This window comes from Erythrolamprus reginae, chromosome 1 (assembly GCF_031021105.1).
Source record: "Erythrolamprus reginae isolate rEryReg1 chromosome 1, rEryReg1.hap1, whole genome shotgun sequence".
Taxonomy (NCBI): domain Eukaryota; kingdom Metazoa; phylum Chordata; class Lepidosauria; order Squamata; family Dipsadidae; genus Erythrolamprus; species Erythrolamprus reginae.
The window spans coordinates 337,511,622-337,525,975 of record NC_091950.1 but is presented as its reverse complement, the minus strand read 5'-3'; the positions used below and the strand labels follow the sequence as shown (position 1 = coordinate 337,525,975).

The following is a 14,354-nucleotide window of genomic DNA, read 5'->3' as shown; positions in this document are numbered from 1 at the left end:
CTGTTACCCACGTGGGAAGAAGTGGAGCGGATTTGCCGTTGGGAAGGAAGCATCGGAGAAGATGCGCTCCGGCAGTTGATCGCGCATTTGGTAGATCGTAGACCCCCCGGCTTCACACGTCTTCATCCTTCCGGAAAACTGCTGCTTGGACTCGGATCCACTGTCTCTGCCCTAGACGTGGGCACACCAGGTAGATCTTTAAGGCACGATCCTGAGAGTGTGGAAGCTGCATCGATTTAGGATTGCGCTGCGCTGGGTGGGCGCCAGATTCCCGGGGGCAATCAAGGGCATGGCATAAATTCACCGCTAAACCCGCTTGCCGCCCCGCCCCCTCGTCTTGTTACAGAGACTGTCGTAAGATGAGGATTGTAGAATTGTCTGGTTTCCACGGGGGGACTGAGTTTTGAATTTGATCGGGATAGCAAACATACGAGCGAGTTCTCGTTCCCTTGAATTGCGGCAAAGTGCTTGAGTGTTACCCTAGTGAGGCTAGATTGACAACTTTAAAACATCATCATCATCATAGCAACAACAGAGTTGGAAGGGACCTTGAGGTCTTCTAGTCCAACCCCCTCCTTGGACAGGGAACCCTACAGTACTTCAGACAAATGGTTATCCAACATCTTCTTTAAAACTTCCAATGTTGGAGCATTCACAACTTCTGAAGGCAAGCCTTTCCACTGATCAGTTGTTCTGTCTTCTCCTTAGTTATTACTTCTCTGTTTCCACCCATTGCTTCTTGTCCTGCCCTCAGGTGCTTTGGAGAATAACCTGACTCCCTCTTCTTTGTGGCAACCTCTGAGATATCGGAACACTGCTATCATGTCTCCCCTAGTCCTTCTTTTCATTAAAGTAGACATACCCAGTTCCTGCAACCATTCTTCATATGTTTTAGCCTCCAGTTCCCTAATCATCTTTGTTGGTCATCTCTGCACTTTTTCTAGAGTCTCAATATCCTTTTTTGCATGGTGGCAACCAAAACTGAATGCAGTATTCCAAGTGTGGCCTTACAGTGGTATTAACACTTCACGTGATCTTGATTCTATCCCTCTGTTAATGCAGCCAGAACTGTGTTGGCTTTTTTGGCAGCTGCTGTACACTGCTGGCTCATATTTAAATGGTTGTCCACTAGGTCCCTCTCATAGTTACTTCTGTTGAGCAAGATACCATATATACTTGTGGACTTCAACTCCCAGAATTTCTCAGCCAGCAAAGCTTCTGGGAGTTGAAGTCAACAAATCTTAAAGTTGCCAAGGTTGGAGACCCTTGCTTTAGCGTGTCTATGTTTGGTCTGGTTTTGGTATTACTAATCAGACAATTGGTTCTTGCTGGGCAAATCATGCTTAAGGCAATAGGATGTAGTGCTGGCTTAACCAAACATTGAATAAATTATGCCCATGGCTTTATTGCTACTCAACTGATATAAAAACTACAGGTAAGTTGCTTTGGTAGATAATTCACCATTCTGGTGGTGTTCTCTTCTAAAGTTCAGTTATGTTTTCTATCACCCTTTGCTATCAGAATATTGGCTAGATATGATAAAAGTTTAAGATGTCTTGAAAGAGCACCTGGTCAGGAAGATTGATTTAATAGTTGTTGTATCTGTGAATGATTTTTAATTGGATTTTTTTTCAACCACAGGATTTTGAAACAATGACATCCCTTGCGCATCAGCTGAAGCGCCTTGCGCTTCCTCAGAATGACCCCAGCCTCTTATCTAGAAGTGAAGCAGCTTCATTGCTCTTTGATTGTAAAGAAGCTGCCAATATTGACAGAGAGACATTTTTTGCAATAGGTAAGTGTGGCCTTAAAAACATGGCCAACTACCATGGATGATCTTAATAGCCCAGTATTCTGTACCTTTGCCACTGATGCTACCTTTCCCTGGCTGAGAAAAAAGGGGCAAGATGAAATAATTAAAAGAAAAATGAATGATGCCATTTCTGAAAGTTCTTAAAAATTGCGGATCATTCTTTGTGGTTAAATCAAACACACAAATATAGTCACCAGGAATGAATCAATCAATCATATATGCATATACACACTCATATACACACTGTGTACATGCTTGTCTTGATGAAAGCGTTTGTGGATTTTGGATAAAATTATAAATTTGATTTAGAGAGGAGTGGAACAAATTATGCCTTCAATTTCAAGCGTTATGCATTTTCAGGATTAGAATATAAAGTGGGGTCATTTAAATTTAATCTTGTTATAATCCGTACCCTGTAACAATATTAAATAAATTAAATCTCATGGATTATTATGTACCCCACAGAAGAAAAATAAAAGTTTGTTATAATAGCATAGTGTAGTAAGTAATTAAGCATGCACATCTATTATACTCTCATAATTCAATCCATAATGTAAAGTCTTTTTTCTGTGTAATTAGTTACTGTTAATTTCTGTGTAATTAGTTACAAGCCTTAAATCCTAGCCAAGCATGCTTCATATGTCTGATGGGTATATGTTGCATTCAGTTTATAATAAGCTTGTGGTATATAGAAGATTGTTGGTTGAAAAACACTTGGTTTTCAGATAAGATGAGGATCCATATTGTTGGGAACAATATCCTGACTCTGTAAACTGCTTAGAGAGGGCTGTAAAGCACTCTGGACCGGTATATAAGTCTTAGTGCTATTGCTCTTATGTAGTAAGTTTAATAAATATATATGTGCTACACATTTATAGGTAAGTTCTTAATAAATGTAAGTTGTTGAATAAAATAGCTTGGGCAGCTCTAGAATGGCTCTGCATTTTGATAATTAAACTAGGACTTGATTTGTAGGCTTAATTATGTCAACCTGCAGTTCTTTAACTTTGTGCATTACAATTATGTCATCCGCACAACTTCATTTCTAAGAACAGTCAGGATAAAAAGATTTCCTGTTGCCTGGCACTGTCTTTTTAAAAAAAGCATCTATCAATTACTAAAACTATTCCTGACAATTTTCACAGGGTGCACTGGCCTGGAAGAACTGATTGGGATTGACCCATACTTTGAAATATTTGAGACAACACTTTTCAGTCAAATATCTAAAGGTTTGGAACGCAGTGTCCAAACTAAAGCAGTAAACCAGCAACTAGATGAAAATATTTCATTGTTCCTGATTCACTTGTCACCATACTTCATGCTTAAGCCAGCACAGAAATGCCTTGAGTGGCTGATTCACAGGTAATTCATTCATGCTTCTCTGATATCTTACTGCTTGTTGTGTTGATGTCCATAGATTCTATCCCCTCAAAGCATTCCTAGAATGTGTTTCTCTATAAAATAGAATTTGGAACCACCATAATATTTCATTATGAGGGATAGTTAAGAATAGTGTTTCCTTTCTCCCTTAAGCCAAACTGGTTCCAATGTATTTTTTGCTTTCTTGTGTTTTTCCCCTTTTCATTCATCCATCCATCCATCCATTCATTCATTCATTCATTCATTCATTCATTCGGTTTATATGTTGCCCCTCTCTGAGGATTCCTTTCCCGTTTGTTAAATTGAAATGTTCTTGCACATAATATACTCTGAATTTCTCACCAATGACTACCTATCTTCCTAGTTTTAATTCTCACAGGGCAAGTAGCATCTCTTCTACTCACTTTTCTACTTCTACTCTACAACTTTTCTAACTTCGAAAGATCAGCCAGAGTTCCAAATCTGTTTTAATTGATTTTAAAAAGAGAAGCACCAGTGCAAAGATAAAGGTTTAGCATTTTTAGCAGAAATTACAATCATAGTTGAACCCAAAATTTATGTTACTATGCAAGACAGTAAGGGAGTTTTGCAGCATTTTTACATCTTGCCACATTTGTTAGGTGAATCGTTGCAGCTGTTAAATTATCGTATTTTTCGGAGTATCAGAAACATCGGAGTATAAGATGAATCTTAGTTTTGGGGGAAGAAAATAGAGAAAAAATAATTTGCCTACCAGATATTCATCTGGCTAGTCCTTAGTCTGGCCAGCTTCAGCACATTAGTTTGTTGGTTTTGAATGTGTGTGCTTACTTTTTATCCCTGGTTGGGGATAAAAAACTGTTTTTAAAACTCTTCACTTCTCCCTATCTTCAAAGAGTGAAACAATGGAAAAGCAGTCAAAGGAAAGATCACTTTGCTAGCAAAGCATGGAAGATCGCTTCATTCCTTAGCACTTGGTTAGGGCTGAAAAAAGGTGGAAGATTGCTTGCTAGCAAAGCATGGAATATTTCTTCACTGGCTTTAGGGCTGAAAAAAGGCTTCTAAAGCACAGAAGCCCAGCTGATTGTCAGAGGGAGCAGCTGTGAAAAAACAGGGAAAGGGAAAATCACATGGAAGATCCTTCACTCATTAGCACCTTGTTGAAGCTGAAAAAAAGCTTAGTATAAGACACTGAAATTTTCAGCTTCTTTTAGGGGAGGAAAGGTCTTATATTCTGAAAAATATGGTAATAACAAGGTTGTTAAGTGAATATGGTTTTCCCATTGATTTTGCTTGTCAAGATTGCAAAAGGTGATCATATGGCCCCAAGATAGTGTAATGTCATAAATTTGAGTCAGCTGTCAAGCATCCAATGTAAATCATGTGGCCATGGGGATACTGCTACTGTCATAAGTGTGAAAATTGGTCAGAATTCACTTTTTTTCCAATGTGTTGTAACTTGGAACAGTCACTAAGCAAACTGTTGTAAGTTGAGGACTACCTGCATCATGGATTATATCATATTGCATCCATAATGATCTGAAATGATAACTTCTTTATATAATTGTCTCTGTGTTCTGAATGTAGGTTCCACATTCATCTGTATAATCAGGACAGTTTGATTGGCTGTGTGTTGCCCTACCATGAGACAAAGGTGTTTGTGCGAGTTATCCAACTTTTAAAAATTAGTGACCCAACTCATAAATGGCATTGGCTGCATCCAATACAGGTAAAGTAGTGAAAAATAATATAAGAAGTTGTCTGTATGATGCTATCTGTGTTGCGCAGAGCATTTCTGTGAAGCATTCTTACTTGTATACCTACCCTCTTTTGCTTTTTTATTTTACTTAAATACAAGGTATGCTTGAACAAATCAATAAATTTAAAACCTATTGATTTGGACCATTGTTCTTACGTGGTTTTTTGGCGGGGGGAGTTGTTTTTTAGTTTTCAAATTTCTTGTCTTTCATTAGTGACTGAATTACTTATTAGTAATCATTATTACTGTGTCTTAGCATATCATAGCGGCATATATGCTGATGCCTACACCTGCTTTTTAAAATAAAATTATATAGCAATTATTTGAGATTATTTGAAAAAGTGAGCCAGCCAGAGGGACCCAGTGATCTTAATTGCTGGCACTTTGAATCTGAATAAAACAACATAAGATAATTTCTGAATAATATAAGAATGCATGAGTAAAAATGGCGTGTGGAAAAAAATAACTGGTTTTGAAATTATGTGTGTGTGAATTAACTTTGAAGTTTTGAACTAAATACAATGAACTGGTGTTATCTGTTTTTAAAATTGATTATCTAGTTCAGGGCTTTTCTATGACGTGGACTTCAACTCCCAGAATTCCTGAGCTAGCATGATTGGCTCAGGAATTCTGGGAGTTGAAGTCCACAAGTCATAGAAGAGCCAACTATGCCTACCCTTGATCTAGTTCAGTTGAACAACTTCAATATATGGGGACTTCAACTTCTGAAATTTTGTAACTAGCATACTGACTGGGGAATTCTGGGATTTGAAGACTGCACATCTTAAGTTGCTGAGGTTGAAGACCACCTATCTATTTATCTTTCTTTCTCGCTCTCTTTCATAGAAACCTGGAGTCCCTCTCGCACGAGGAACTTTGATTACGCACTGCCACAAAGATTTGGGTTTCATGGATTTCCTATGCAACCTAGTGACTAAATCTGTAAAGGTTGGTGAACTCTACCAATGCACTGTTGGGGTGACAGTCTCCCCCTCCCTCCCTTTCCCTCAGCATTTAGTTAAATATTAAAAATAAATTCGGACACAACAATTAATTGAGTGCAATAGAAATTAAGTGAACAAAGTGCAACTAAGTGAACAAAAACTGTCCTGAAAATTATTAAATTGTCCAACTACAGACATGTTTAGCCAGGACAGCATGATTTTTTTCTCTTCTATATGAGATTATTTCTTTTTGGAATTCCTAACTTTAAACACAGAAGTAGCATTCCTTTGTCAAACATGCAGTAATATTGCCTGCGTGCATTCCTATTTAATTGGATGCAATTTTGTACTTCCAAAGTGAAAGGGGGAATATCACATATTACATATCTCACATATCACCTTGTACTTCTTATGGGAGCTATGTCCAGCAAACCTGGAAATCAGGAAATTATGAGGAAAATCGGTGGTTTGGGAAATATCAGGGAATTCATGAAAAAAATGGAATAAATCTGGGAGGGGAAACAAACTGTATTAAAATGTTTAAAAGTCAGGGAAAAATCATGTAAAAAAAGTGGATTGAGCAAAGTCAAGCAAAAATGAGCATAACTGTGGCAACAAATTGATTTCTCAGCTACCAATATTTTTCCACAGCTTAGTTGTTTAGTATGACATCATCTACGACCGCACCTTAACTAGATCGCAAGTTACAGGGAAACGTCAGGGAAATATCAGGGAATTTCAAAATGCTTTCCCCCCGGACACCCTGAATATACTATCTCTCTTAGCCATGTGATTGTTGATTAGATTTTTATCCTGCCTGTATAGGAGCTCAAGGTGGCATTCATAGTGTATTCTCCTCCATTGCCCCATAGCAGTATCTTTGTTTTGATAGATTGGCTGACGGTGAATGCCTGGCCAAGTCACCTAATGAACTCCCACAGCTAAGGTAGACTAAACCTTCCATTTTTTCTGCTCCATCATCTTTACCATAACACCACACTGGTGAATGAACTCAATGTGTGAATAGAGAAAACATATTGTACTTATAAAAATAATGTGTGGTTTGATCTTCCTTCCTTCCTTCCTTCCTTCCTTCCTTCCTTCCTTCCTTCCTTCCTTCCTTCCTTCCTTCCTTCCTTCCTTCCTTCCTTCCTTCCCTCCCTCCCTCCCTTCCTCCCTCCTGCCTTCCTACTATTTACATTACCCCTAATCCAAATGTATTTTTTGTCTTTCCTCCAGGTCTTTTCACAGTACCCAGAGAGTTCATCACAGATGAGAGTCCTGCTGACTTTTTATGCTTCTACAATTGTTTCCGCTCTTGCATCTGTAGAAAAAGTCACAGACACTCTTATCTCCAGATTGCTTCCATATATCCAAAAGGTACCTGATCACTTAGCTGTCATTATACATTCTTCTTATAAGTTAAATAAAGTGAGACTGATTGTTAAATGCAATCTATGGTGTATTTCCCAATTTTGAACAATTGGTTATTCTTCTAGTCTATCCTAATTTGGCCTTTTGGTTTATACCCCTGGTTCCCAACGTGGGGCCCATGCCCCATGGAGGGGTAATTTAATTTTTAATGGGGGAAATTGGAGCCTTGTTTAAATCAAGTTAATTGCCTTTTAGGCTTCTTCTGCATGTGCAGAGTTCACTTTTTGAATAGTAAGAATTACATATCATGAGAAAGTGAGGCATCAGGATTTTAGAGTTGCTTGGGTGGGGCATGGCAAAAAAAGGTTGGGAACCATTGGTCTATATTCAAGAGATTTTTCTATTATGAATAAAACAACGATAGATGTATTTCTGAAAATCCTGAGCCTTCCCCATTATCCAGTGCTATTTATATAGATCTAAATTAAGGGTGTCAAACTCATCATGCCATTGTCACATGACATATCGGGACTTCCCCCTCCCCAAACCAGGTGTGGGTGTGGCCAGTGTGTGACGCAGGAATTTGACAGCCCTGATCTAAATCTTGTATTATTATTATTAGTATTAGTATTATTAGTATTATTAGTATTAGTATTATTATTTATTAGATTTGTATGCCGCCCCTCTCCGTAGACTCGGGGCGGCTCACAACAATAACAAGAACAATGTAAAAAACAAATCTAATAATTTAAAAAACACTAAAAACTCCATTATTAAAAGCAAACACACACACAAACATTCCATGTATAAACTGTATAGGGCCGGGGGAGATGTGTCAGTTCCCCCATGCCTGACGACAAAGATGGGTCTTAAGAGCTTTACGAAAGGCAAGGAGGGTGGGGGCAACTCTGATATCTGGGGGGAGTTGGTTCCAAAGGGTCGGGGCCGCCACAGAGAAGGCTCTTCCCCTGGGTCCCGCCAAACGACATTGTTTAGTTGACGGGACCCTGAGAAGGCCAACTCTGTGGGACCTAACTGGTCGCTGGGATTCGTGCGGCAGAAGGCGGTCCCGGAGATATTCTGGTCCGGTGCCATGAAGGGCTTTATGATGTACTGTGCTATATTACTTTCAAAGCCGTCACAATTATGGTAAACCATCAAATATATTTGTACTCCTTTTCCTTACTACAGGGTTTGAAATCATCCTTGGTGGATTTCAGAGCTGCAACGTATATGATCATCTGTCAATTAACTGTGAGGGTGACAATGGAACAATCATTGATTCGATCCTTGATGTTGCTGATTAGCAAGACTTTGACCAAAACACCCTCTCTTGTCAAAGATGGGCTTTGCTGCTTGATTGTCCTTCTACAAAGCCAGAAGGAAGACGGACTTGGGAAAAAGTAAGGAAAATAAATGTATTTTGTGGTGATGGTGGGGTGGTGCTGCATATGATTCTCTATCATCAGCAAATGAAATGGTTTTGTCAAAATTGTATTTAGTGCAATTAGTTTGTTTTTCTGTGCTTGTATTCTTTGCTTAAAAGTCTGTTGCTTTTCACTATTAATGGGGATTACAGAAAAATTGAAAGGTAAATTATGGATTCACTGGAGGTTTGTCATAATGATATTTAATACAACAGTCGGCTGTAGAAACTCTTAAAATATCTTGGGGTGTTTGTGGAAGGATTTATTTCTTAACATCATTTCTTTTAAGAAATTCACAGCCAGCTTGGAGGACCCATTAACTAATATTACAATGTTTTTTTTAATGCAGGCCATATGTTCATCTGTGTAATGTACCCAATCTGATTGCCACTCTTCATGAAATTTCAGCAGTTCACGATGTCAGTCCAATTTTACATTATCTGCTGCCCCATCTAATTCATTCAGCTATTTATGGAAAAGCAGGTATATTCATCTTGTCACTTGTGCATCTTTTCATTGTACAGTATAAATAAGGAATATGTCAGAGTGTTTGCTGCATGACTACTATTAGGAGACAACCCAGGAGCAAAACACAGCATGCAGAGCCTTAGACATTAACAGAAGTTTATATACAAGTTATATACACTGCTCAAAAAAATAAAGGGAACATTTAAAAAACAGAATATAACTTCAAGTAAATCAAACTTCTCTAAAATCAAATTGTCCACTTAGGAAGCAACACTGATTCACAGGCTGTTGTGCAAATGGAATAGTTGTGCAAATGAAATATTCAATAAGAAATAAAAACATTCATTCAGATCTGGGATGTGTTATTTGGGTGTTCCCTTTATTTTTTTGAGCAGTATATATATGCTGTCTTTCTTTTGTGTATTTGGGTATGAGAAGATAATTATGTCATATTAAGAAATTAATATTTCATATCACTGTGCACCTATTTGTAATGTGTATTTGTTTTTATTATTATAATTATAAAAATCAATAAACTTTATTTAAAAAAAAGAAAGAACACACACACACATACACCAATCAATGGTGTCCTGCTTTACCAATGTTAAAATCTGGTCACCTCCTTCTTACCCAAAGTAGTCATCTGCATTTCTGGAGGATTTTGTTTGGAACCTGCCCATATTTGCCACTTACAGTATATGTTTAAAGGCATACATGAACATTTGAAGCACGCTTAGAAAGTAATGGGTAAGCAATAACAATATATACAATACTTTCTCTGACATCCAGCACAGAAGAATCAGAATATTTCATTCATTCAGTGTTATTTGAGTGTTCCCTTTTTTTTGAGCAGTGTACAAGATATATATATGGTAGGCAAATACATGACAAGCAATCAATCTTCTTTGTAACTCTATATGGAGAACACGGCAATAGACACCGAACAGTAGGCGAGAATGAGATTGCACAAGGAGAGAGAAATACCTTGTCAATGGTCTCCCTTTTATGTAGTCAAAATCTTAAAGTGGAAATAACCCTGTGGACCTATCCTCAGTCTTAAAAGGACAATGCTAATGCTGATCCATCTTCATTGCATCATCAGCTTTACAGCAGCTGGTCAGCATTAAATCATTAGTCTGAGAGTTAGTAGAAATAAAGAGAGGACACATGTTCTTGTGGGTGACTGGATTGTCAGAGGTGTTGATTTGGGACAGAGGAAGGATGTGGTGAAGGTGATGAGGTGTCTTCCAGGAGCCACTGCCCACAGGGACAGGAGGCGGATTACAAACATTGTCAGGGCTGTGAGTAAAGGTAATAAAGTTGATGTGGTGGTGCATCTTGGCACAAACGATCTGTCCCAGAGAAATGTTAATGTAGTAAAAAGAGATTTTCAAAGTCTAAGTGTGGAGCTGGGTAAAATAACTGATTCAGTGACTTTCTCAGAGGTGTTACCGGTTTGTGGCCAGGAGGGTAAAACAAGTTGTATCAGAGAGTTTAATGTGTGGTTAAGGCAGTGGTGTAAAGCTGAAGGTTTTGGTTATGTAAGTCATGATGTCAGTAGATGGTCTAATAGAGAGTTGTTTAAGAGGGATGGTTTGCATCCATCATACAGAGGTACCCAGGTGCTCGGTGAGGAATTCAGAGCTTTTTTGGACAGGCATTTAAACTAGGTAAAGGGGACAGAGATGTACCAGATGTGGAGGATTTCTGTCCCCGACCAATGAGGATACATCAGTTTCTGGAAGCTTATGAAAAGGGAGCTGAAAATAAAATAGATGTAGTTGTTGATGATAAGGGGCAAACTAATAATGAAAATAATGTTCTTCGGGTAATGTGCACGAATGCTCGAAGCTTGAGCAACAAGCTCTGTGAGTTAATGGCCATAATATCTAGAGATAATTTGGATCTGGTTGCCATAACTGAGACATGGTTTAAGGATTCCAATGAATGGGAAATATCCATACCAGGATATACACTGTATAGGAAGGATAGAATAGAGAGAAGGGGAGGTGGAGTAGCCATTTATGTTAAAGAAAGTCTAAAAACAATACTAATTCAAAATACATGTAAAGATCTGGAGACCCTCTGGATTTGCATGCAAAATAAAGACGGTTCTGTCATTAGAATTGGGGTGATCTATAGGCCTCCAGGGCAATCTGAGGAACATGACAACAAGATGGTGGATGAGATTACCCTAATGGCAGTAAAGGGAGATATTGTGGTTATGGGTGATTTCAACATGCCTGATGTTGACTGGAATATCCCCAGTGCCCTTACATGCAAAAGTAAGAATATAGTAGAGGCCTTTACAGGAGCAGCTATGGCACAGCTAGTTAAGACACCAACTAGAGGGGAGAATATTCTAGATTTAGTTTTTACAAATGGGAATCGGGTTTCAGAGGTCAAGGTGGGAGAAAATTTAGGTTGCAGCGACCATCTATGTTTGTGGTTTGATGTAAAAACTGATTGTGAGCAATCCTATACTGCAACCAAAGTATTGGATTTCAGAAAAACAAATTTTAATGCAATGGGGGAATATTTAAATAATGAATTAAAGGGGAGGGATAAAATGGCAGGAGCGAGCACCCAGTGGACTGTATTAAAAAAGGCCATCTTAAAAGCCACAAGACTTTATGTAAAGCAAGTAACTAAAGGTAAAAGGAAGAAGAAACCGCTATGGTTTAGCAATGATGTAAGGGCTATAGTCAATGAAAAAAAGGCTGCCTATAGGAGGTATAAAGAGTCTGGAAGTATAGCTGATAGAGAGGTGTATAAAATGAGACAGAAGGAGGCGAAACAGATAATATATGCTGCTAAAGCCTCAAAAGAGGAAGAAATAGCAAAATCTGTAAAGAAGGGGGATAAAACCTTCTTCAGATATATTAGTGATAGGAAGAAGAAAAACTGCAGCATCACAAAGCTTAGTACCGGGAATAATACATGCATTAATGGGAATAAGGAGATCGCTGACCATTTCAATAGCTACTTCTGTTCAGTTTTCTCAAAGGACACCTTACAAAATAATACTATAGAGGGATATAGCATTGCTTCCAGCTGTACGGATTCAGCTCCAGTGATCTTAGAAGCCGATGTCTTAGAAGAACTTGAAAGATTAAAGATAAATAAGGCAATGGGTCCAGATGGCATCCATCCCAGAGTTCTTAAAGAACTCAGATCTGTCATTGCTACCCCCCTGACTGATTTGTTTAACCAATCCCTGTTAACAGGAGATGTTCCTGAGGATTGGAGAATGGCCAGTGTTGTGCCTATCCACAAGAAGGGCAGTAGAGAAGAAGCTGGAAACTACAGGCCAGTTAGCTTGACATCAGTTGTAGTTAAAATGATGGAGACTCTACTCAAAAAGAGGATAAATCAGCATCTAAAAAACAATAACTTATTGGACCCAAATCAGCATGGCTTTACTGAAGGCAAATCGTGTCAGACTAATCTCATTGAGTTCTTTGACTATGTCACAAAGGTGTTGGATCAAGGTGATGCCGTGGATATTGCCTATCTGGACTTCAGCAAAGCCTTTGATACGGTTCCACATAAAGAGCTGATAGATAAATTAGTGAAGATTGGACTTAATCCCTGGATAGTTCAGTGGATTTCAAGCTGGCTGAAGCATAGACATCAGAGAGTTATTGTTAATGGCGAGTATTCTGAGCAGAGACAGGTTACAAGCGGTGTGCCACAAGGGTCTGTTCTGGGTCCTATTCTTTTTAATATGTTTGTGAGTGACATAGGGGAAGGTTTGGTAGGGAAGGTTTGCCTATTTGCCGATGACTCTAAAGTGTGCAATAGGGTTGATATTCCTGGAGGGGTCTGTAATATGGTAAATGATTTAGCGTTACTAGATAAATGGTCAAAGCAATGGAAACTGCAGTTTAATGTTTCCAAATGTAAAATAATGCACTTGGGGAAAAGGAATCCTAAATCTGAGTATTGCATTGGCAGTTCTGTGTTAGCAAAAACTTCAGAAGAGAAGGATTTAGGGGTAGTGATTTCTGACAGTCTCAAAATGGGTGAGCAGTGTGGTCGGGCGGTAGGAAAGGCAAGTAGGATGCTTGGCTGCATAGCTAGAGGTATAACAAGCAGGAAGAGGGAGATTGTGATCCCCTTATATAGAGCGCTGGTGAGACCACATTTGGAGTACTGTGTTCAGTTCTGGAGACCTCACCTACAAAAAGATATTGACAAAATTGAACGGGTCCAAAGACGGGCTACAAGAATGGTGGAAGGTCTGAAGTATAAAACGTATCAGGAAAGACTTAATGAACTCAATCTGTATAGTCTGGAAGACAGAAGGAAAAGGGGGGACATGATCGAAACATTTAAATATGTTAAAGGGTTAAATAGGGTTCAGGAGGGAAGTGTTTTTAACAGGAAAGTGAACACAAGAACAAGGGGACACAATCTGAAGTTAGTTGGGGGAAAGATCAAAGGCAACATGAGAAAGTATTATTTTACTGAAAGAGTAGTAGATCCTTGGAACAAACTTCCAGCAGACGTGGTTGGTAAATCCACAGTAACCGAATTTAAACGTGCCTGGGATAAACATATATCCATTGTAAGATAAAATACAGGAAATAGTAAAAGGGCAGACTAGATGGACCATGGGGTCTTTTTCTGCCGTCAGTCTTCTATGTTTCTATGTTTCTATGAGAGTATAAAACACTGCAGGACAGGGAAAAAGAAGAGAAAAGGGCATTTTTCTCAATTTCTCAAAATAGTTAAGTCTGAAATGCACTGGAAGTTTTAATATATGAATGCTCTAGATAATTAACTTCAGGAATTTATTGCCATGCGTGGTAACACAATGCTAACCATTAAAAAATTGGATAAATTGATGGAGGACAGGTAGCTCAAGGGCTGCTTGTTTTGTAGATTCAGTGTTAATTCCAAATTCAAGACTGAGTCTTCAAAATGTCAGCTGCAGGTAAATGAAATTGTGTTACTGATAGGTCTCTGATTTTTGCTAGTAGGAAGTCCAGAGTTGTCTGATTGGTCATTCTGGGATACAAAACACTGGATGAACCTTGACTTGGTCCAGTAGGACTATTGTTGGGTTTTGGGGTTCTGCTAATGAGATTTTGATATTCCTTTTAGAAGCATGATTCTTTGAATCAGTCAGAGCAAAGTCAGGGGCATGTTGGATTTATATCACCCAATCTCAGATAACACAGGAAAGAAATAATTGTATTCTGCTA

General features: G+C 38.6%; 1 protein-coding gene across 1 annotated transcript in view; it reads left to right on the top strand.

The window, feature by feature from the left end:
* The first annotated feature begins 13 nt into the window (after positions 1-13).
* The window catches only part of HEATR1 (HEAT repeat containing 1), a 65,295-nt gene continuing 50,954 nt past the window's right edge, over positions 14-14,354 (top strand). Inside the window, exons 1-8 of the mRNA XM_070733997.1 lie at positions 14-190; positions 1,642-1,795; positions 2,959-3,175; positions 4,760-4,901; positions 5,778-5,879; positions 7,115-7,255; positions 8,441-8,652; positions 9,026-9,159. Coding sequence (XP_070590098.1) covers positions 1,654-1,795; positions 2,959-3,175; positions 4,760-4,901; positions 5,778-5,879; positions 7,115-7,255; positions 8,441-8,652; positions 9,026-9,159 — 1,090 coding nt within the window. The 5' untranslated portion in view covers positions 14-190; positions 1,642-1,653. The remainder of the gene's footprint in view (positions 191-1,641; positions 1,796-2,958; positions 3,176-4,759; positions 4,902-5,777; positions 5,880-7,114; positions 7,256-8,440; positions 8,653-9,025; positions 9,160-14,354) is intronic.